The sequence below is a fragment of the Chroicocephalus ridibundus genome, chromosome 10 (assembly GCF_963924245.1).
Source record: "Chroicocephalus ridibundus chromosome 10, bChrRid1.1, whole genome shotgun sequence".
Classification (NCBI taxonomy): Eukaryota; Metazoa; Chordata; class Aves; order Charadriiformes; family Laridae; genus Chroicocephalus; species Chroicocephalus ridibundus.
The window spans coordinates 25,250,828-25,273,410 of NC_086293.1; the positions used below are offsets into that span (position 1 = coordinate 25,250,828).

The 22,583-nt window shown below is 62.7% G+C and overlaps 2 protein-coding genes across 2 annotated transcripts; one reads left to right on the top strand and one right to left on the bottom strand.

Moving 5' to 3' along the window:
- The first annotated feature begins 1,351 nt into the window (after positions 1–1,351).
- On the top strand, positions 1,352–13,063 carry GRM2 (glutamate metabotropic receptor 2). The gene is made up of 6 exons (XM_063348118.1): positions 1,352–1,488; positions 4,525–5,140; positions 7,414–8,251; positions 8,993–10,056; positions 10,911–11,085; positions 11,634–13,063. Exons 2-6 carry the CDS (start codon positions 4,682–4,684, stop codon positions 11,705–11,707), a joined length of 2,610 nt encoding a protein of 869 aa, XP_063204188.1. The 5' UTR covers positions 1,352–1,488; positions 4,525–4,681; the 3' UTR covers positions 11,708–13,063.
- Positions 13,064–13,073: 10 nt separating this feature from the next.
- Positions 13,074–16,775, bottom strand: RRP9 (ribosomal RNA processing 9, U3 small nucleolar RNA binding protein). Its single transcript, XM_063348119.1, has 15 exons — positions 16,673–16,775; positions 16,451–16,533; positions 16,253–16,371; positions 16,082–16,164; positions 15,933–15,974; positions 15,579–15,705; positions 15,242–15,366; positions 14,900–14,992; positions 14,665–14,765; positions 14,439–14,573; positions 14,197–14,259; positions 13,975–14,120; positions 13,789–13,868; positions 13,592–13,665; positions 13,074–13,497 (listed from the first exon to the last, which is right to left on the bottom strand). The coding sequence occupies exons 1-15, from the start codon at positions 16,742–16,744 to the stop codon at positions 13,392–13,394; spliced, it is 1,449 nt and encodes a 482-aa protein (XP_063204189.1). The 5' UTR covers positions 16,745–16,775; the 3' UTR covers positions 13,074–13,391.
- Between the last annotated feature and the right edge of the window lie 5,808 nt (positions 16,776–22,583).

Genomic DNA, 22,583 nt, shown 5'->3' on the forward strand with positions numbered 1-22,583 from the left:
CTCATGCCAGGTCCTGTCTGCCAGGGAAGAAGCGGGACCTTGGCAGTGCCAGTATCCTTTGGCACAGCATGGCATGTCTCCAGCCCTCCCTGGTTCTCTGCTCCCCCCGGCCAGCAGTGCTGAGGTCCCCCAGCCCAGGCACCCTCCTCTCCCCGGTGTCCTGCTCCGTCTGTGCTAACAGTCTTGGGAGGAGACGGGACGGTGGGGACTGGGGTCCTGGTGCTGTGTGTCCCCAGGAGGGACCTTGCCACGGAGGTCCTGGGTTATCCCCCCCAAATCAGGACTGCTGGGGGGGGTGGACACACACAGAGTGGGTCTGACTCTTGATGCAGTGCCCTAACCCGCAGCCTGCAAGCACCGCAGCTGGCAGTGGGGAAACAGGCAGGAGGTGGTGAGGCAGTTGCTTGGGGTGGTGCCCCAGAGGCATCCCTGGCCCCTGCCCATCCCTGCAGCTCCTGTGTCATCCACGGTCCCATTCCTGTCTCCATGTCACGGAGATCTCTGGGACAGCCAGGCTGCCAGCACAGGATTGATGGGGACGCGTGGCAGGATCCTGGGCAGCCGAATGGCTCCAGAAAGGGTTTGTGCAAGTGGTGAAGATACAGAACACTAAATCCAGCTGCTGCCTCTGCCTTCAGAGGAGGCATCTCAGGGAGCATCCATTGTCTGAAGCCTTCCCCCAGCTTGGTGCTTGGGCCGACGGTGAGTGCCAGGGGCTGCGAGGAGTGCAGGGGCCAGTGGGGTGATGTTGGTCCCCTGGGTTCCCCCCCAAGGGCTTGGGGAGCAGGGGACAGGCTGGGTGGGGGGCTGTGCCGGGCAGGGGGTAGAAAAGGCCCCAGGGGGCACCAGGTTGTGGCTGTGGAGCTGGAGCTGGGGCTGGGACCCCTCTCACTGAGCTGAGACTGAGGTGGGGGCTTCGGGGCTGGGGGAGCGGGCGCTGAGCTGTGCCTGCCAGGTCTGCCAGGGGACCTGGTCCTGCCTCTGCCCAGCCTGCATCTGGCCATCCCTTGCCTGTGTCCTGCCTTCCATGCCTGTGTCCTGCCTGGATCTGGCCGTGTCCTGCCCGTGTCCCACCTTCCCTGGCTGTGTCCTGCCTGGTCTGCTTGTGTCCTGCATGTGTCCTCCTGGATCTGGCCGTGTCCCCCCGTGTCCTGCCTTCCCTGGATGTGTCCTCCTGGATCCGGCCACGTACCCCCCGGCTTTGCCCAAGACCTTCCAGGCTTTGCCCAAGACCTTCCAGCCTCCCCGCCTTGCCGGTGCCCTGCCCGGCTCGGCGGTGCCGGGGGCGGGCGGGGCGGCCCCGGGGGTGCCGCTGCCCCGGGGCCGGGCCGGGCCGGGCGGGGGGCGGAGCGGCTCCGCTGGGCTGGGGCTGGCGGAGTGTCAGAGGCGGTGGCGAGAGGCGGCGGCAGCCGCAGCTCCGAGGCAGCCGCGGCACCGGCACCGGCACCGGCTCCGGCTCCGGCTCCCGGCGCAGCCCGCCGGGCCCAGGTAAGGGCTGCGGTCCCACTCCGGCGCTCCCGGCCGCGCCCGTCCCCGTGGCCTCGGGTCGCGCCGTGCCCCGCCGGCGTCCCCAGAGCGCCGGTGCCCGCGGTGGAGGGGCACGGCGACCGGCGATACCCCGCAGCCGTCGGGGGCCGCGGCACGGCGGGGCTCGGCGGCCGGTGCCCGGAGCCGGGGCTGCCGGAGCTGCGGGAGGGGAGCCGAGCTCGGGCACCGGCACCGGCTGGGCCGGGGGTGCCGGCGGGGCGGGGGCACCGGGGCCGGTCCCGCCGGCTCCCCCCTGGCCGGCGCAAGACGCGGGGCCGCGGGGCTCCGGGAGAAGGGCTCGGGGGGTCCGCGTCCCCCCGCTGCCCCGGCAGCACCGACCCCCTGCAGCGGGCACCCAGCGGGACCCCGCCGCTGCAGCCCCCGCCCCGGCCCCGGCAGGGGCTGCCCGCGGTCACCGGGACGGGGGAGCGGGGGTGACCGCCCGGCACGGCGGGGACAAGCCGTCCCCGCCCCGGCTGCCGCCCCTCGGGTCCCTCCTTCCGCTGTCCCCGGCCGGGGAGGGCAGTGGCTCGGGGGAGGGGGGCTGCCGCGGCAGCCGGAGCCCAGGGTGGGTTTGAGACGGGATTTGGGGACGGACGGCCGAGCCCGTGACCCCAGTCCCCTGGCGGGCTGCGGTGGGGCGGGCAGCTCCCTCCTCTCCCACCTCGCTGCCGGGGTGCAGGGGCCAGGGCTGTGTCATCTCCTCTTGCCTTCGCCTCCCCGACCCCCTGCTCTCCCACCAGGCTGGGCAAGAGCAGCCCAATGGCCGTGGTGGTGGGGGTGATGGGGCAAGTGTCCAGGGGAAGGTGCTTTGGCTTCCCCAGGGCTCGCAGGCTGTGGGGCAGAATGGAGGTGCAGGGGTCCCAGCAGAGCTCGGTGGTTGTAGGACCTCCAGGGGACCGTGGTGGGAGGTGACGATGGTGGCTTGTGCAAGCTGGGCTCACCCTGCACCCTCCCAGCACGGCTGCTCTCACCCACGCCCCATGCCACCCCTACGGGTGCTGGTGTCGGAGAGGGTCAGGTCTCTTGGCAGGGGCTGGGTGGGAAGCGCCGAGGACACGTAGGAGCAATGGCACCTTCTCACCCATCCTACTCACCCATGGTTTCAGGAGGGTAGGCTGCCAGCAGCCGGCAGGAGCCTTCCAGCCCTACTGTGTCTGTTGGGCTGGACTTGCCTCTTCCCTGACGGGTGTTTTGCTTCCCAAGATGTTCCCATGGGGCTGTCCTCCCCCCGGCACCATGCCAGCCCAGCTGAGTAGCTGTGGGGATGGCCACAGTCCTGCTCACAGCATCCCTTGGGGCTCGCTGCGAGGTGGGTGATGGTTTGCCCTTTTGGGAGAGCTTTGCATGAAGGTGACTTTTGTCTGGTGGGTCCCACCGGCTGCCCCAGAAGAGACAGACCCAAAGGAGATGGGCTTCTGGTGCTGCTGGATCCCTGTGCCGGGCTCAGCCTGCCCCCGATGGGCTCCATCAATAATAATCCGTGTGCCTGTGGCCTCTTTCCTTCTTGAGGAAACCCTGGGTCCCTCAAAAGCATTCACTGCCTGAAATCAGGCAGGGAGCTTTCCTCAGCCTCTCCCCCAAACTCCTTCAAATTGGCGGGGTTGGGTAGGAGATGCCCTGAGGCGGCTGAGGGCTCATCACAGGCAGGCAGCACCTGGGGACAGGCACTTTGGAGTGTGCAGGAGGAGGTCTGCATGCATCTCACTACCCCACCCTGTTGTCCCCTGTGCCACACTGCTGCCCGCATCCCCCTGGGCGTCACCACCAGCTCCAGCTGCTTGCCGGAGGGCTTCTCCGGCCATGGGCATCACCTGTGCGGGGGCACCATGGGGGGCTCCTACCTGGGGAGAATGGCCTTGGTACTGGTTGTGGGGGGCTGCAGAGGGGTCAGCACTCTCCAGCATCGCCCTCCCACCCTGTGCGCCCCTGCAAGCCCTGCTCTGCTGGGCTGCGTGTGAGCCCTGGGACCCACCGCGGCACCAGCAGCTCCCCGTGCTGGAGCAACCTGAGGTTTCTGGGCTGCCGGGGGGTCTTCTTCTCCCACAGCCCCTGAAATGCTGGCCCTGCGGGATTTCAGCAGTCGGCTTCAAATGGGAAACAAATCTCTCTCGTGGTTTGGGAAAAGACAACTGATCTCTGAAGGGACTGCATCTCCTGCCAAAAAAAGGCCTGTCTGCTGCAAAAGCCTTTGATTCCCCCGCGCCTCCGTGCTTTCTGCAGAGGGAGTCAGCAAACCTGGCTCTTACTTTTACTGAAATCTCTGAATTTAGTATACGGGGAAGGAAGGGGCGGTGGTGAGAGAACAGGCTCTGAAGCACCGTGGCTGACAGATCCTGCCCTGTGCATTGCTGCGGGAAGGATGAAGCCGGCAGTGCATCCCTGCTCCAGCCCAGGTGCCACAGGCAGCGCCAAGGGTAGCGCCGGGCGGGTGGGCTCCGGGGAGGGTATGGGGTGGGGATTAAATACTGCTGTGGGCACAGTGGGCTCACAGCCGGCCGCTTTTGGCAGTGCTCTTGGCTGGAGGTTGGAAGCCATTGGCACCCTAATGCTGCTGCCTGGGTCGGGGGCTCAGCTCAGAGACGGCGTTGGCTTTCCCTGCCCTGGGTGACAATCCCTGGCTCCTCCCTCCTGCCCTGATAATTTAGGGGCCGGCAAGCTGCCCCCCGGTACCCCCTCTGCCCGGTGCTGCTGACAGAGCCAGCTCTGCCTTCCCCCTGCCTGTGCCAGTGCATCCCAGGAGCGCTGGGTGGGGGGACAGGTCCCTGTGCCCCATTTGTCTCCTGGGGCCCGTGTCACTCACTGGCATCGTGGTGGTCCCAATTTTTTGCCGGAGCTGTCGCATCCGCTCAGCTCACCCTTCTGCGGGGGCTCCTTTCTACAGGCACTGCAGGTGGGGGGACACAGGCAGGCTTGTGCCCTTGCTCGCCGGTGGGGATGGTCCCCAGCTTGCCTTGCACCCTGCAGACCCAGTGGCTTTTCTCTTCCCTTTTCCAGGTGCCGAGGGCTCTGCTGGGGCAGCACGACGCCCCTCCTGCCAACGCCACGCCACCACCTGCCACCCGATGCCTGGGGACTGCCTGCCCTTGCCTTGACGGGTGACAAGGGGTGACACGGGGTGGCACAGGACCCCTGGCCGGCGCCGGTGCACCCCATGGCGGTCCCCTTGGCCGCCTGGCTGTGGCTGATGCGCCTGGCCACCTGCCTGGCTGCCGGGCACGGCATGGCTGGAAAGAAGGAGATCAGCACGGACGGGGACCTGGTGATCGGGGGCCTCTTCCCTGTCCATGAGAAAGGAGTGGGGACCGAAGACTGTGGCAAGATCAATGAGCACCGGGGCATCCAGCGCCTGGAGGCCATGCTCTTCGCCCTGGACGAGATCAACAAGGACGGGAGCATCCTGCCAGGGGTGAAGCTGGGCGCCCACATCCTCGACACCTGCTCCAAGGACACCTACGCCCTCGAGCAGTCCCTCGACTTTGTCCGCGCCTCCCTCACCAGGGTAGACGGCTCCGAGCACATCTGCCCTGATGGCTCCTACGCTATCCATGATGATGTGCCCACTGCCATCACCGGTGTCATCGGGGGCTCCTACAGCGATGTTTCCATCCAGGTACCACCCCCAGCAAGAGGGGCTTGGATGGGGCTGGGGGGATGGCAGAAATGGAGGTGGGGGTAAAACCCTGGTGGCAGTGTTTTGCCACTTGGCAGCATTTTGCCAATGCTGCTGCCAATGCAGCACAGGGATGCTCTCACATCCCTCGTGGTGATGCTGTGCCCCTTTCTGCAACAGGGAGGGAATGCCGGCCTGGCACCTGAGAGAGCCATCTCTCTGCCACTGTGGGGTGGCTGCAGCCCTGATGGTGACCGGAGTCCCTCAGAGGCTGTGGGGAGTCCCCCACCCACCATAAGCCATGGGAGCCAAGCCAGTGGATCTGTCCTATGTGGGGACGGGGGTTTATTCCCCTCCTGGGGTCATGGTGGCAAGCACAACTCCTTGGCCCGGGATGATCTTGATGCTCAGGTCCATGTCCTTGGTGTCACCACGCGGCCACGTCCCTTGCCACCACCAGTGGGCCTGGATGGTGCAAGCTGCCTCCTGGCATCACCAGTCTCAGTCCCTGGCCTGGCACATCCTGGCATGGGACTGGAGCAGGATGCTGTCCCTCTCTCACCTGACATGCTGCCCGTGCCTGCAGGCACTGCTCCTCCCATCAATGGGTGACGGCATGATGCCACCAGGCCTGGATGTGGCAGGTACTGCGGGTGGCCACCTCCAGCACCCAGTGGACCTGCTGCCCCCACCACAAGGCCTGCGTGACCACACCTGTGCCATGTTTGTCCCTGCCCCCTCTGGCCAGCAGAGTGCTGGGGTTGGGGGGGAGCTGCTGCAGTGCCCTGGCACCCAGTGGGTGGCTGTCCCACCACGGTGCAGGAGCAGGGTTTGGCTCACCTACAGCCCTGGGGGTCCTGTCCCCCATGGGATGGGTGAGTGGCCAGGCCCAGGGACACCCCTCGGGGCATGGCGGTGACACTCCTGATGTCAGAATGGCGCAGGGGACACTGTGGTGGGGGTGTGGGGACATCGATCCCGGCAGGCAGAGCTGCGCACTGTGGGGGGGCACCATCCCTTCTGCCCCCCCCAAACCCATCCCTCGAGGTGTTGCCAGCTGCGAGGGGCACCCGCCTCGCAGGGGCTCAGCCACAGGGGTGGGCACAGGGGGCTACTGCCTCCACATCCCCAGTGATCCCATGGGAACGGGCACCTCGAGCCTCGAACCCGGCTGTCACCCTGGGTGGGCTGCAGCTCCCTCTCCAAAACCGTGGCTCTGCAGACCCAGGGGCCGGCTTTGGCAGGGAGAAGAGCATCCCCCGAGGATGCAGGCAGCCGGAGGGGCCAGCCGAGTCCTGGGGGCTGCCAGTGGGCTACACGCTCGCTAAGATTTAATGAGTCCCCTGGGTGTGTCAAACCACGGGTGCTGCTCCCCGGGGGTCCCCGCATCCCCCTGGCCATGAGGTGGAGGAAACCAGGGCTGGGCGATGGAGGCACCACCTCGGTCCGGCCCATGTGGGGGCTTGTCCCTTCCCTTGCTGGAGGACCTGGGGTGTCCCCATGGCCAGGGGGACACCGTCCGGACCCCAGGCGGCGCGGGCAGCCTGTGCTGGGGCAGCATGGCGGGCTGGCAGCTCCCGTTGTGTTGTGTGGCGAGGCCAGGCAGCGGCATTGCTGCGCTTGGGGGCCTTCTTGCCATTAGGGGACTTTGTCATGGAGAACATTCGTCCAACATTAATTAAGCTGCGTGTCTTGCCTGGGGAGCAGTGAGATGTGGGCAGGCTCACCGTCCCCACTGGCGTGCCCGAGCCCCTCCCCTTGCTGCTCCAAGAGCCTGGGTTTTTAACAACCTCATTAGTGGGGTTTTTTTCCCCTTTGAAGCTAACGAGGGCTTCAGCCGAGCAGCTGGAAGGTGCCGGTCTTGCTGGGGTTCCCAATGCGGGATGTGCAGGCACCAGTCCCCAGGCCCAGCTCCGCAGCCGCCCCAGCTTTCTCCTTGCCCATGAGCATTTCCCACAGGTCACCCATGGGGGGGGTTCTGCTTTTGCCATGAATCCATTTATCCCCTCCCCAGGCCCGGATTTCAGAGGGGAAATGAAATGCTAAAAAAAAATAAAAGAAATGAGCGCTTGTGAGGGCTCAGGCCACCCTGTGAATGTGGCGTCCCTCCATCCCTCCACCAACCAGGACCTCCAGGCTGGGGGACTGCTCATCAGCCCCACAGTCGTGCTTGGGAGCACCATGCAACACCTGGTGTTGGGCAGGGGTTCTCCAGTGGGAATGTCCCTCGCTGGGCCACGTCTTCAGGTGCTCACGTCTCCTCCTCCACGCAGGTAGCCAACCTTCTGCGGCTCTTCCAGATCCCACAGATCAGTTACGCCTCTACCAGTGCCAAACTCAGCGATAAGTCCCGTTACGACTACTTCGCCCGCACCGTCCCGCCAGACTTCTACCAAGCCAAAGCCATGGCGGAGATCCTCCGCTTTTTCAACTGGACCTACGTCTCCACCGTGGCCTCAGAAGGCGACTATGGGGAGACGGGGATCGAGGCCTTTGAGCAAGAAGCCCGCATGCGCAACATCTGCATCGCCACCTCAGAGAAGGTGGGACGCTCCATGAACAAGAAGACCTACGATGGGGTGGTCCGGGCTCTGCTGCAGAAGCCCAATGCCAGAGTGGTTGTGCTGTTCACCCGAAGTGAAGATGCCCGGGAGCTGCTGGCAGCTGCCCAGAGAGTCAATGTGTCCTTCACATGGGTGGCCAGCGATGGGTGGGGAGCCCTGGAGAGCGTGGTGGCTGGGAGCGAAGCGGTGGCAGAGGGAGCCATCACCATTGAGCTGGCAGCCTACCCCATTAAAGAGTTTGCTGCCTACTTCCGTAATCTCAACCCCTACAATAACAGCCGAAATCCCTGGTTTCGGGAGTTTTGGGAGCAGAAGTTCAAGTGCAGCTTCCACACGCAGGACTGTAGCCAGTACTCCCTAAAGACAGGCAAGTTTGAGCCAGAGTCCAAGATCACATTTGTGATCAACGCAGTTTATGCCATGGCTCACTCTCTCCACAACATGCACCAGGCACTATGCCCCAATGTCACCAAGCTCTGCGACGCCATGAAGCCCGTCAATGGCAAGAGGTTCTACAAGGACTTTATGCTCAATGTTAATTTTGATGGTGAGTCCAGAGATGGAGATGGGGTTTGGCTGCCTAACTGGAAAGGGATGGGTAGGAGGCATGAGGCAGGGATGGCAGGGAGGAGGAAGACGACCCAGATTTGACCCAAACCCCCCAGTTGCTCCAGCCTGCCCACACCTGGGGACCCCTGTGCCATGGGCTGTGGTTGTCCCAGGATGCCAACAGCCCACCATCACCCTCAGGAGGCAATCCAGGACTTCTATCCCCAGTGTGGAGAAGCTGGTGACCAACTCGATCCTGCTAGAGCTGGGTGGGACCAGCCCCACAGGGGCCCCTCCAGGAACGTGGGACCTTGGAGACCTCACTTGCAAGTGCCATGATTTATTCACATTTTGGGGATTAAACTGGAGGGAGACCATTGAGCAGGGACCTACATAGTTTGGGGTGAATTAGAAGTGTGTCCTCTGAGACTGGGGCCAAGCGCAGCTACTCAGGTGTCATCGAGAGCCATGGCGGCTGCAAAATCCACCTCTCTGTCCCTGCAGAGCTGTCTGGGGCTGCCGAGCTCTAAGGCACGTGGGGAGGTAGGTCTCCACTGTTGCTTTCCTGCTCCTAATGTGTGCATAGGCAGCAAGTGTGAGAGAGAAGGCAGGGAACAGGTTAGACATTTGCCTATGGTCATGGTGGGATGTGATGCTTTGATGGAGCCCTGCTGCCACACCGGGAGTGAGCGCTCTCCTGCCCCACGGCAGTCACCATCTCTCCTTCTCCTCCCTCCAGCCCCGTTCAGGCCAGCAGACACCAAGAGTGTTGTTCGATTTGACCGCTACGGTGATGGGATTGGGCGCTACAACATCTTCAACTATCACCGCATGTATGGGCGGTATCGGTATCAGAAGGTGGGCTACTGGGCTGAGGGGCTCACCCTCAACACCAGCCTCATCCCGTGGGCTGAGACCTCCATCCCTGTGTCCCAGTGCAGCGACCCCTGCAAGAAGAATGAGATAAAGAGCATGCAGCCCGGCGACATATGCTGCTGGATCTGCATCCCCTGCCAGCCCTACGAGTACTTGCTGGATGAGTTCACCTGCATGGACTGTGGTCTCGGTTACTGGCCCAACGAGACCCTGAATGGCTGCTATGAGTTGCCCCAAGAGTACATCCGCTGGAAAGATGTCTGGGCCATTGGCCCCGTCACTATCTCTTGCCTGGGTTTTATCTCCACCCTCTTTGTTTTTGGAGTCTTCATGAAGAACAATGACACCCCCATTGTGAAGGCCTCTGGCCGGGAGCTCTGCTACATCCTCTTGACTGGGGTCCTCATGTGCTACAGCATGACCTTTATCTTCATCGCGAAGCCCTCCACCGAGGTGTGCACACTCCGTCGTCTGGGGCTGGGCACATCCTTTGCTGTCTGCTATTCAGCACTCTTGACCAAGACGAATCGCATCGCCAGGATCTTCAGTGGGGTGAAGGAGGGGGTCCAGCGCCCCCGGTTCATAAGCCCCACATCGCAGGTGGTCATCTGCATGGCCCTCATCTCTTGCCAGCTGATCATTGTCATTATCTGGCTGCTGGTGGAGACCCCTGGCACAGGCAAGGAGACTGAGCCTGACAAGAGGTACATTGTCACCCTCAAGTGCAACAACCGCGACTCCAACATGCTCATTTCGCTCACCTACAACGTCCTCTTGATTGTCCTCTGCACGGTCTATGCCTTCAAGACACGGAAATGCCCCGAAAACTTCAATGAGGCCAAGTTCATCGGGTTCACCATGTACACGACCTGCATCATCTGGCTGGCCTTCCTGCCCATCTTCTACGTGACTTCCAGCGACTACAGAGTACGAGCCTGAGTTTTGGGGGAGGCTTTAACAGGGCTTGATCTGAGTGGTCTTGGTGATTTGGGCCCCACAGGGTTTGGGGCTAGGAGATGTGTGGGCCAAGGGAAGGGTCTTTGGCCATGGACCTGGTGACAGTCACCTCTGCATTGGGGCTTTCATGACCAAGTGAAGGGTGGCTGAAGGGGGCAATGAGTCCTGGGGACAAGACCCCCATCCTTGACAGACTGTTTGCTGGAGTGATGATGGGAAAGGGCCCTGAGACCTCCAGAGACCCCTGCGATCTGACCATGGAGGAGTCATTGCCATCCTTCAGCCTCGCCACGCAGAGGCACAAGACAGCCCCTGGCCCATCCCAACATCCCCCCCATCAGGGCCTGAACGTCAACCCACATCCAGCATGGTCCCTGGGGAGCCAAGCAGTGCCAGGGAATGGGGAGCATGGGGTGCACCTGGCAACACCTCAAACCCCTGGCAAGGGCTCCCAGACACGTTGGAGGACTCAGTGGGGGCAGCTGCAGTCAGGAACTTCCAGAGACGACCAGGATCCCTCGGTGGGAGTGGGAGGTGCAGGGCTCTGGCCCTGGGCATTGCCCCAAGGCAGCATGTTGGCCAGACTGGGGGTGCTGCTCTGGGTGTACCCACTTTCAGGGGCAGCATCGCCCCATCAGGGCAGTGGGTCTCCAGCGGGTCCACCCTGATGGAGAGACCTGGTGTGGGGTGAGATGTGCCTGTGGGGTGCAGGCAGGTCCCTCTGCCCGGTGGGGGTGGACGGTGCCACAGTGAGGGCTTCATCCTGCCCCGCTTGGGGCAGAGGGCTGGTGGCAGGAGTACCTGACGCCCACTCCTGTCTGCAGGTCCAGACCACCACCATGTGCATCTCAGTGAGCCTCAGTGGCACCGTGGTCCTTGGCTGCCTCTTCACCCCCAAGCTCCACATCATACTCTTCCAGCCACAGAAGAACGTGGCCAGCCACCGCGTGGGCACCACTCGGTTCAGCGTGGCGGCCGCCAGCTCCAGCCAGTCCCATGGTGAGCATGGTGGGGTTGGGAAGGGCTGGGGGCGGCACACCCTTCCTGGGGTGGGGGGGAGGGTAGTGGAAAGAGCACCACAGCATGGGCTCCTGAAGGAAAGCGGTGTGCAGAGTATGACATGACTGAAAATGGGGGGAATGGAGGATACTGTGTCCCCCGTGGCTCATCCCTGTCCCTTGTCCCTATTCTTCATTTCCCATGGCTGCAAGCCCCAAGGCTGCAGCACAACCTGCCGGGGGGGAGTACTTCTCATGGCGGCCCATCGTTGCCCCAAGGGGACATGGCCAACCAAAGACGCTACACCCCAGCCCTGGGGGAGTCACAGCCACTCTAGGCACCCTCCACCCCAGCCCTGGGGGATGTGGCCACCCTGGGCACCTGTCACCCCAACCCCGAGGGATTCAGCTGCCCCAGGTGCCTGTCACCACCCTGGGCACCCTCCACCCCAGCCCCTGGGGATGCAGCTCCCTGCACACCCATCACCCACTGCAGTGGGATGCCCTGGGGGGGGTGCTGCCGTCCCTAACTGCTGCCTTCCTGTCCAGGCTCGGCCTCACAGTACGTGCCCACGGTGTGCAACGGCCGCGAGGTGGTGGACTCCACGACATCGTCCTTGTGAAGGGCCAGGGGAGGCCAGGCCATGGTGGTGCTGCTGCTCCTGTGGCACCCGGATCCGTCCCCAGGGAGAGCAGCGCCCATGGCACAGCCCGCTCGGGCGCCGGAGGCAGCCGGGAGGCTCAGCCCCTGCTCCGGCACCAGCTACACATCCCACACGCTGGGTCACGGTACGTGTCACCCATCCCCTGCACCGAGCCACCTTACACATCCCTTGTCCCCAGCACTGAGCCGTGGTGTACCACCCTCTGTCCCTGCACTGAGACATGGTCAACGTCCCCCCCAGGTCCCTTGCACTGAGCCGTGGTGAACATCCCCAGCCCTTCAACTGAGCTGCGGTGCACAAACCCCCCATCACCTGCACTGAGCCATAGTGCACGTCTCCTGTGTCACCTGCAGTGGTGCACATTCCCCCATCCCCTGCCCTGAGCCCTTCTACATGACCCCTGTCCCTTGCACCAGGCCATGGTCCAAGTTCCCCCGTCCCTTGCACTGCAGAGGTGCACGTCATTCCCTGTCACCTGCACTGAGCCATGGTGCATCTCCCCCCCATCTCTTGCACTGAGCCGTGGTGCACGTCCCTCTGTCCTTTGCACCGAGCCGTTGTGCGTGTCCCGTCGCCTGCACTGAGCCATTGTGCACATTCCTCCATCCCCTGCACTGAGCCCTGCTACACGTCCCCATGCACCTTGCACCAGGCCATACTCCAGGTCCCCCTGTCCCTTGCACCGTGCCAAGGTGCACGTCATCCCCCGACACCTGCACTGAGCCATGGTGAATGTCCCCCCCATCCCTTGCACTGAGCCATAGTGCACAGCCCCTGGCCCCCGAACTGAGCTGTGCTGCACATTCCCCAGCCCCTGCACCGGCCGTGGTGCAAGTCCCCCCATCCCTCGCACCAAGCCGTGGTGCCCAAGCCGGCATCCTCTTGCCCAGCTGCACTGAGTCACGCTTCGCTTGCACCAAGCCACGCCGCACTTCCCTCCACGCCGAGCCTTGTGCCGGCACATGCTGCCCTTGCCCCACCGCCCACCCCCCTTTCCTGGTGCAGGGCCTTTCACGTCCCGCCCTGTGCCAAGCTGTGCCCCGTGTCCCCCCTCCCTGGGCCAGCGGAGCACCCCCCTCCAGGCCCTTTGCACAGTTTCACCTTTTCCTCCTTGTTTTCGGCCCCAGGAAAGCTGCTGAGCACTGCCACTGCTGGGCTGGGCCCAAGCCCCCTCAATCCCTCCCCTTGCTGTGCATAGTGCTTCTCACCCCCTCGTGAGACGGGGCAGCAGCGGGGGCAAATAAATACCCACTGCCCCCCAGCCTCTGCAAAGCCCAGGGGGGTCTGGCGGGCGAGTAACAGGACCCAGGTATTTGAGCCCAACAAAGTTTTTAAGAGTAGATTTTTTTTTGTGAGAAACAGTGTGATTTTTTTTTTGTAATTTATGTAAATAAAGTGGTTTTGTTTTTTGTTTTTTTTTTAAATAGACTCTTCCAGAGCTCAGGTCCGGCCGAACCTGAGGGAAAGGGGGCAGACCCTCGCAGAGGGCAGAGCCATGTCATGATACGGGAGCCAGCAGGGGGTGGGGGCCATGCGACACGCCCTGCTCCCGTCCTGCCGTCCGCAGGAAGGTGGGACACGAAGGACACGGGATGCAGCTCCAGGGACAGGGTTTTACTGACCCAGCTCTGGGGCTGGGGGGCTAGGAGCCATCGGGGGCTTTGGGGCTGGGGGCTGCATCCCTCTGCCTCAGGGGGATGATGCAGACGCTGTTTTTGGCTTTTTTGATTCTCCACCACCGGCCAAGCCTGTAGATGAGAGAGATGAGGGTCACCCACCACCAAGCACTGCAGGAGGGGGGTTGCTGCACCCCGGGGAAGCACCGGGGAGGGGGAACGGTACCGGTGCTCCTGCCCGACACCAGCCACCAGGAAGTCACCAGCTGACGAGAACTTGAGGCTGTTGACAAAACCCACCTGGAAGGGAGAGGGCAGAGGTGAGGGGCTCCTGCGGCCTCCTCCCACTGCCCAGGGAGAGCCCCCAGTGAGGAATCTCCCCACCAGCCCCACTTCTGCATCCCTAGCCTCCCCCCTCCATACCAAGGGGATGTCCCAGAGGGGCTCCAGCTTCCGAAATCCCTCGCTGCACTTCCAGAGCTTCACGCTGGCATTGTGGGAGCCTGGGACAGAGAGAGGAGACTGCCGTGCACCCCGACCTGGGGAAGGGAGCAGGACAACGCCCCCAACACACCCCCAAACCCCTGCTCCAAAGCCGCTGACACCCACCTGTAGCCAGGAGGTCACTGTTGCGCAGGGGGGCCACCGCGGAGATCCAGTATGGCTCCTGCAGGCCCTGGGAATCCTTCATGCCGTGGGCCTGCCGGGCCAGTGCCAGTGGCTTCTTCTTTGTCAGCCCCCACAGGGCTACGGACCTGCCAGGAAGGGGGGTGAGGGGGCCATGTGGGCACTCCCTGCCCGCCCCACGCACCACCCCAGCCCCCTGCTCACCCATCATCAGCGCCCGACACCATGTGCTCCTCGTTGATGAGCTGGATACAGTCGATGGAGCCCCTGCGAAGGGAAAGGGCAACTCCCGTCAGTTCAGAGTGTGCTTTGGGATCCTGTTTGGGAGACAAGGGCTCACCAGGACGTCAGCATCCTCAGGGTGCTGGCAGGTTCCTGGCGATGCCTGCACCCATACGGCGCTGCCCCAGCCATACCCACAGCCCCCTCTCCTGCCCCAGACCTACTGGTGGCCGTAAAACACGAGCTGCGACTCCTCAGGGATCTTCCAGAGCCGCACGGTGCCGTCCCGTCCCCCTGCCGTCACGCAGCACTCCCGGCTCAGGCTGTCCAGCCCCGTGATGACATCCTGGTGCCCAAACCTGGAGGGGGAGATGATAAAGAGCTGCAGTGGGCACGGCCCTCTGCCACATCGCTTCCCCCAGTGCGGTCTGTCCCCCCGCCAAGTCTTACAGGGTCTCCACGTATGCATTCTCCGCCACATCCCAGACCTTGACGCTGCGGTCGTGGGAGGCACTGTACAGCTGGTGCGTGCCCTTCCGGAAGGACAAGCCCTGCGGACGGACAGACAGACGGACACAGGGGCAGGGGTGAGGGGCACCGAGGAGGACGGTGCCACCTGGCCCTGCAGGCAGGAGGATGGTGCCGCATGGCCCTGCAGGCACTGCAGCCAATGCCCCCAACTCACTGAGACGGCGTCGTGATGCCCGGTGAAGATGTGCAGGCGCTTGCATGTGGCTGTGTCCCAGATCATGATCAGCTTGTTCCGGTCTCCTGTAGCCTGGCAGAACACAGGGGGTGCCCGAGACCTGCCCCTTGGGGACCCACGGCCTGCCCCAGCCTCCGCTCCCACCCCACATGCTCTGGGGGGTCCCAGGGACCTGTTCTTGACTCTGGTGGGGGTAGGGGCTGCTTTAACCCAGCAAGGTATATTTGAGCATGAGACACTGCTCCCCAGGACCGCAGGAGGAGACACGCCCCACCACCACCTCTCTGCCCCACGCGGCAGCGCCAGCCCCCTCTCCCGTACCAGGTACTTGCCATCCGATGAGATGGCCATGCAGAGGATGTGGGATGCATGCCCCATGTTCTGCTCCTCCGTGCCCTTCTTCCCCCCGGGTACCACACACAGCCTCTTCCCGCTCTCCACCTCCCCTGCAGAAAAGGCACCGCCATCACCCGCTGTGAGCCTCCCACTACTCTGGAAAATGCTAACAAGCCCCCCCACAGAGCCCAAAACGATGGATGTCCACATCCTGGAGGGGCTGGGGGCCAAGCCACCTCCACAGGCACCCGCGGCCCTGCTGCTGCGGGGTCCCCGCAGGGTCTTGGCTGGGGGAACAGCCAGTCGCTGCCCCAACACTTGCATTTGATGACGGTGCCGTCCTTGGAAGCAGAAAAGATGAACCTGTCATCCGGAGAGATGACCAGGCAGGTGACAGGCAGCTGGTGCCCCCGCAGCACGCGGATGCTGGCCGGATCCGGAGGCTGCACCTGCAGGAAGAGCAGGATGTGAGCTGGGCCGCCCCTTCCCCAGGCACAGCAGTACCCCAGCAACACACCCTCCCCTCTCCATGGCGCCAGCAGCTGGCACCCCAGCCAGGAGAAGGCCCCTGGTCCCGTAGCCACATGGCGACTCAGGGTGCCAGCCGTGGCTGTGCCTAAGTGACCCTCAAAGCCAGCACTTGTGGTCCAGCAGCCCCCCAGCACTGGGCACTTACGTCTTTGGCGACCAGGCGCTGGAGCTGGCCCTTCTGCTCGAGCTGGGGAAGAAGCGGGGGTTCAGCGGAGGCAGCCCCGGCCCCGCAGAGGGGGGCAGAGCCCGCCGCCGCCACCGGGATCGGGGGGAGGCGTCCGCCTGCCCGCTTACCACGTCCTCCCTCAGCCGGTCGCCGATGAGATCCGCCGGGTAGGCCGCCTCCTCCTCCGCCTCCTCCGCCGCCCGCTCCTCCTCTGCGGCAGACATAGGGTGTGAGGGCCGGCCTCAGCGCCCGGGGCCGCTCCGCCGGGGCTCCGGCACCGGGGGCCGGGCGGGACTCACCGTACTGGCGGAGCTCCTCCAGGTACTGCTTGGCCAAGCGCAGCTTCTTCTCCTGCGGCGTCTCGTCTATCTCCTCCTCCGCCGCCGCCGCCTCCTGCCGCCGCCGGCCCAACGACGGGCTGCGGGGACACGCGTGAGCACCGGGACCGGGACCACCACCCCCACCGGTACCGCTACCCGCCCCGCCGCAGCCCTTACATCTCCGTTTCGGAGTCACTGGACACCTCCTCATCGACGGGCCGGCCGGCCGCCGCCCGCGGCCTCCCCTCGGCTCCCGGAACCTGGGGGACGCACCGGATAATCAACGGGACGCACGCGGTGACACCCGCCGGAGCGATCCCGCCGGAGCAGCCCCTCCTCGCCCCCAGACCGACCCGACCCGACCCGACCCGACCCGACCCATCCCGTCCCAGCCCTCACCGCCGCCCGCGGCCGCCGCCGTCCCGCCGCCACCCCCTTGGCCTTGGCCCTCCTGCCGCCCGCCGCCGCCATGCTGCCACCGCACGTGGTGCCTGCCCCGCCGCCCGCGGGCGGGCAGACCACGCCCCCGACCGCGCCTATTGGCTGCGAGCAGCCAGGCGCCCCCGCCTCCCTGCGGCCACGCCCCTCCCCTTCCCCGGAAGCGCGCTCCCGCCCCGCCCTGCTGTCCCCTGGGTGACGCCAACCACATGCCCCGCCCCCTTGGCGCCAAAGCCACGCCCCCTCAGCGTCGGACACGTCCCTCGGCGCCAAGCCACGCCCCCTCGGCGCGGCTCCACCGCAGGGGTCCGTCCCTGTCCCGGTGCCGGGAGGGTGCCGGGGGTGGCGGGGCTGGGGCCCCCCGTGGGCTTTAGGGGGCAACAGGGGGTCCCAGGGACCCGTCCTTGGCCACGCCAGGGGTAGCGGGTGTCTGCTGGGAAGGGGGGATGCGGGAGGGCCTGTCCTGGTCGTGCTCAAAAGGGCTAAAATCCGCTTTTGTGCTGAAAATTCCTGTCTGCGCATTGAGTCTCTTTTCTCTCTGGCACCTGGGGAGGTGTGGAAGGACAGCGGGAACACCCTCTGGCCTGGTTGGGCTCCCTTCCCCAGGGATAAGCAGCCAGAGTGTCACCACGTGTGCCCGGAGCATCCTGGAGGGCTGTGGAGTGCCAGGGGGGTCTGGTTTGCCCCTGGGACACAGCTCAAAGGTGCCACTCCAGAGGGCTTGGTTTCACCGTGTGACCTCTTGTGAATTCTGACATCCCAGGGCAGTGGGCAGGAGTGGTTGCAGGGCCGGTGGGGATGGGTGGTGCGGTGAAGGAGGTAGAGCTGTCCTTGCTGCTTGGGACATGGAGGGGACAATGCTGCTGGAGCCAGAGCAGCAGTGGCTTTGTAGTTCCCAGACTCGACCATGTCAGCCCAGGGCAGCGCCAGCTCCTCAGATGGTGGGAGGCAGAAAAAGTGATTTACGCCAGCATGGCGCTGGAGAGGGGAGGGGCGGTGTCCTGGTTTGAGGTAAAACAAACTCATTTTCTTTTCAGTAATTTTGCTTTTCAGTTAAGCCTCTTATAACTGTCCGAAATCAACGACATATTTTTCAGACAGTATCCGTTTCTGGCAGATAAGGCCTGATGTTTACAGTGAATACCAAGGGATGGGATGCAGAGAGGTTCCTGCTTATACTTATTGCTGTAACAGCCAGTTCCAGAGGTAACTCTGCTATTTGCCCTGTTGGAGGGTCAGAGGTGGAAAAGCGTAGAGGGGTCGCTCCTGCAGGGAGGAGTGGACAGGACAGGGGACCCAAAACTGACCAACGGGGGTATTCCACCCCATCTGCCCCATGCTCGGTATAAAGCTGGGGGATCAAAGCGGTCAGCCTCTTTCTTCAATGGCCGGCATCCTCTGGAGGAGGATTCTGTCTGTTCATCCGGCTTTGCTCACGATATAAGCGTTCCTGAATCCAGGTCTGAGTTCAGCTCGCATCTGTCACTGAGTCCAGCCTGGGACTCTTCCAGTGCTGGTGATGTGATCGTCATCCTGGGAGCTTGATACAGTTTTGCGTATATTTTGTTATTTCCTTATTAATATTATTATCTTTAAATTATTTTATTATTAATATTTAATTAAAGTAATTTCTTTTCAACTCATAAGTCTCTCTCATTCTCCTCTCACTTGGGAGAGGATTTAGAGAGCATCCATTGTTTGTTTAAGTGGCGAGTTCATCCCAAAGCATGACAGGGACCTTCAGTTTCAACTTCGGCTTTTGCCTCAGCCTCTGGCTTGGGCTTCTCCTTCACCTCGCCTAGCAGAGCAGCTGTGACTTTGTGGCCCAGACGCAGTGCGTAGGCAAGGCGTTGCCCTGGACCACTGTCCTGCCACTCTCCAGAGGATGCCGGCTCCTCCAGGGCTGAGGTCTCTTTCCTGTTAGGTGTGGGGGCAAGGAGACAGCCCAGCCTGCAGAGTGTCCCAGGGCTTGGGCTGCTGCTTTGTCTGTGCCTCAGCAGAGTCCTCACTGGGGGCTGAGTGCCACCTCAGCCATGCCCTCGTCAGCTGTAAGTTCAGCCATTGAAGGCTAAACCTCGACTTCAGCCTTTCTTGTTTGAGGATGAGGACCGTCTGAGTCGCCAGGGAAGAGACCACGGGGCTGGCATCTTTCCTTGTGTCTTCAAGGACTGTGGGGACAAAGCAGCAGAGGTGAGGTGACAGCCCTGTGTCCCCTTCAGGCAGGGCACGTTGCACCCCATGATTCCCAGGGCCAACAGGGAGCTGTGGGGCAGAAGACTCATCTGGAGGCCTCCAGAAACACCCCTGTCCCCACAGCCCAGGCTGGCTGGGGAGCTCCGTGCCGGGGTCCTTCCTCCTCCCCACTGCCCTCACTCACCCTCTATGATGTTCTCCATCTCCTTGTGCTCATTCATCTGCCGTCCGATGAGCCCTGAGGGGACATAGCGTATCAGGGACCCCGCTGCCTGTTGGGGACCTCACTGCCCATCATAGAATCATAGGGTTGGAAGGGACCTCTGGAGATCATCCCGTCCAACCCCCTTCCAGAGCAGGGTCACCCAGAGCAGGTTGCACAGGAACGCGTCCAGGCAGGTTTTGAATGTCTCCAGAGTCGGAGACTCCACCACCTCTCTGGGCAGCCTGTGCCAGGGCTCTGCCACCCTCAAAGTAAAGAAATTCCTCCTCATGTTTAGGTGGAACTTCCGATGCTCAAGTTTGTGCCCTTTACCTCTTGTCCTGTCGCTGGGCACCACTGAAAAGAGCCTGGCCCCATCCTCCTGACACCCACCCTTTAAGCATTTATAAGTGTTGATAAGATCCCCCCTCAGCCATCTTTTTTCCAGACTGAAGAGACACAAATCCCTCAGCCTTTCTTCATAAGAGAGGTGTTCGAGTCCCCTCATCATCTTGGTAGCTCTCTGCTGCACCCTCTCCAGCAGTTCCCTGTCCTTCTTGAGCCGGGGAGCCCAAAACTGGACACAGCGCTCCAGGTGCGGCCTCACCAGGGCAGAGTAGAGGGGGAGGATGATCTCCCTCGGCCTGCTGGCCACACTCTTCTTGATGCACCCCAGGATGCCATTGGCCTTCTTGGCCACAAGGCCTATTGCTGGCTCATGGGCACCCTGTTGTCCCCCAGGACTCCCAGGTCCTTTCCCACAGAGCTGCTCTCCAGTGGGTCACCCCGAAACCTGTCCTGGTGCATGGGGTTATTCCTCCCCAGGTGCCGCACCCTACACTTGCCCTTATGGAATTTCATAAGATTCCTCTCTGCCCAGATCTCCAGCCTGTCCAGGTCTCTCTGGATGGCAGCACAGCCTTCCGGTGTGTCAGCCAACCCCCCAGCTTTGTGTCATCAGCAAACTTGCTGAGGGTGCACTCTATCCCCTCATCCAGGTCATTGATGAATACATTGAAGAGGACTGGACCCAGTACTGACCCCTGGGGAACACCACTCGTCACTGACCTCCAACTAGACTCTGTGCCCCTAATCACGACCCTCTGAGCTCTGTCTTTCAAACAGTTATCTATCCACCTTACTGTCCATTCATCAAGCCCACATTTCCTAAGCTTCCCTATGAGGATGCTGTGGGAGACTGTGTTGAACGCCTTGCTTAAGACAAGGTAGACCACATCTACTGCCCTCCCCTCATCTATCCATCCAGTCATGCCATCATAGAAGGCTATCAGATTAGTCAGACATGATTTCCCCTTGGTGAATCCATGTTGAGTACTTCTGATAGCTTTCTTTTCTTCCACATGCCTTGAGATGACGCCCAGAACGAGCTGTTCCATCATCTTTCCAGGGATGGAGGTGAGGCTGACTGGCCTGTAGTTCCCCGGCTCCTCCTTCTTGCCTTTTTTGAAGACTGGAGCGACGCTGGCTTTCCTCCAGTCCTCAGGCACCTCGCCTGTTCTCCAGGCCCTTTCAAAGATGATGGAGAGCGGCCCAGCAATGACTTCCACCAGCTCCCTCAGCACTCTCGGGTGCTTCCCATCAGGGCCCATGGACTTGTGAATATCTAATTGATCTCATTGATCCCTCACTTGATCCTCCTCAACCCAAGGGAAGTCTTCGTCTTTCTCCATTACTTCCCCCAATGCCTGGGACTCCTGAGGGCTGGGCCGAGCAGTAAAGACCGAAGCAAAGAAGGCATTCAGTAACTCCGCCTTCTCCGCATCCTCCATCACCATGGCTCCTGTTTCATTCAAAAGTGGGCCCACAACTTCTCTGGTCTTCCTTTTGCTTCCAATATACTTGTAGAAGCCCTTCCTGTTGAGCTTGACATCCCTAACCAGGTTTAATTCCAAGGCGGCCTTGGCTCTCCTCGTTTCATCCCTGCCACCCAGCCTGCCCGGCCGCACAGACACCAGGGAGGGCTAAGCCCGGGGTGCAGCATGGAGGAAGGGATGGATGAGCCTCCTGCCAGCCCCACCTGTGCAGGCAGGGGTGGGAGGGGGTGAAGGGGTGTCCCACAGGACACCCTGTGCGCCAGGACACAGGGACCCTGGGAGAGGGAGGGACCCCAGGGCTCGTGGCTCACCGATGAACCTAACAGCCTCCCGCCGCAGGGACTCCTGCAGGCTCTTTAGGTAGGGCTGGCTCTGATGCAGGTAGTCCTTGGCCTTGCTCCTGTTCCTGGCCAGCTGGAGAGAGGAGAAGGGCACAGGGCTGGCACAGAGCTGCCCCCCGGTCGGGCCGCCCCCTGCCCAGGACCCCCCTTTTTCCCTCCAGTGGGACGTTCCCAGCTCCTCGCCGTGTGGCATCGGGGTTCGGAGGGAGCAGAGGGCTCCCTGGGGACGCTGGGGTGCCATCCTGGTGGCAGGGTCCCCTTTGGGACCCTGAGGGTGAGGACAGCCTGGAGCAGAGGGTGCTGCGGGAGGGTGCATGCAGCCATGGGGGCACAGCCCTCCGTCCCCCGCACTGGGCATGGGGCAGGGCTCGCCCAGGGCAGATGCCGCGGAGGCTGGGGCTGGGCTTACCAGGCACTCGCAGATCCTCCATACCTGCGCCGTCTCATCCAGCTGCGCCAGCTGCCTCCACTTCAGGAAACGGCTGGCGCTGCAGAGGGCTTTCTGGGAGGCCTGGTGAGAAGCAGAAATGCCACAACCCTCACCACCACCAGGACCCCATGTCCCCTCTCTCAGCAGATCCCAGAGCCTGTCCCGACCTGTGCAGGGAAGGCGCACCAGCTGGGGACTGATACTGCCATGAGGTGCAGCACCCCAGGGGAAGATAAAGGCAGCCATCCTCTATGGCTGGAAGCCCGTCGGGGCTTCAGTGTTTTGGCCTTGGTGGCCCCAGGCTGCTGTGGAGCTGTAGCTCAGTCTCTGGGGCTGCAGGGACTCGTGCCATGGGCTGTGCAGAGGGAACTGGGTGGGAAAAGGATCCACCTCCCCATCCATCCAGGCAGCAGGAGGAGAAAGGCAGCTGTGGGCAGGGAGGGGCGTTCTGCCTGGTCCTAGGAACCCAGCAAGCTAGACCTCATGGTGACACACATTTGAAGGGTCCAGTGTCAGCATTGCCCTGCCCACAGGACCGGTCGGGTTGGGAATCCTACCTTAGCCACGCTCTTGTCCTGGTCATGCATGTGAAGGAGCAGTGGCAGCAGGCTGTCCCACACCTTCTTCTTCATTTGCTTCTTTTCAGCGCCCACCACGAGCCCCATCGTGTCTTGGAACAGACGGATGGAGAGCTCTCGCACGGTGTCTGACTCCTGGGGGAGGAGGGGAGGAGGACCTCAGCACCAAGCCCATGGCAAGCAAGCAAGGGGCTGACATAGAGACGAACATCCCCAAAATGGATGCAGGCAGCCCTGCTCCAAAAGGGAGTGAGCTGTGGCATGCAGAAGGTCTGCCCAGGGGGGCTGGTGTC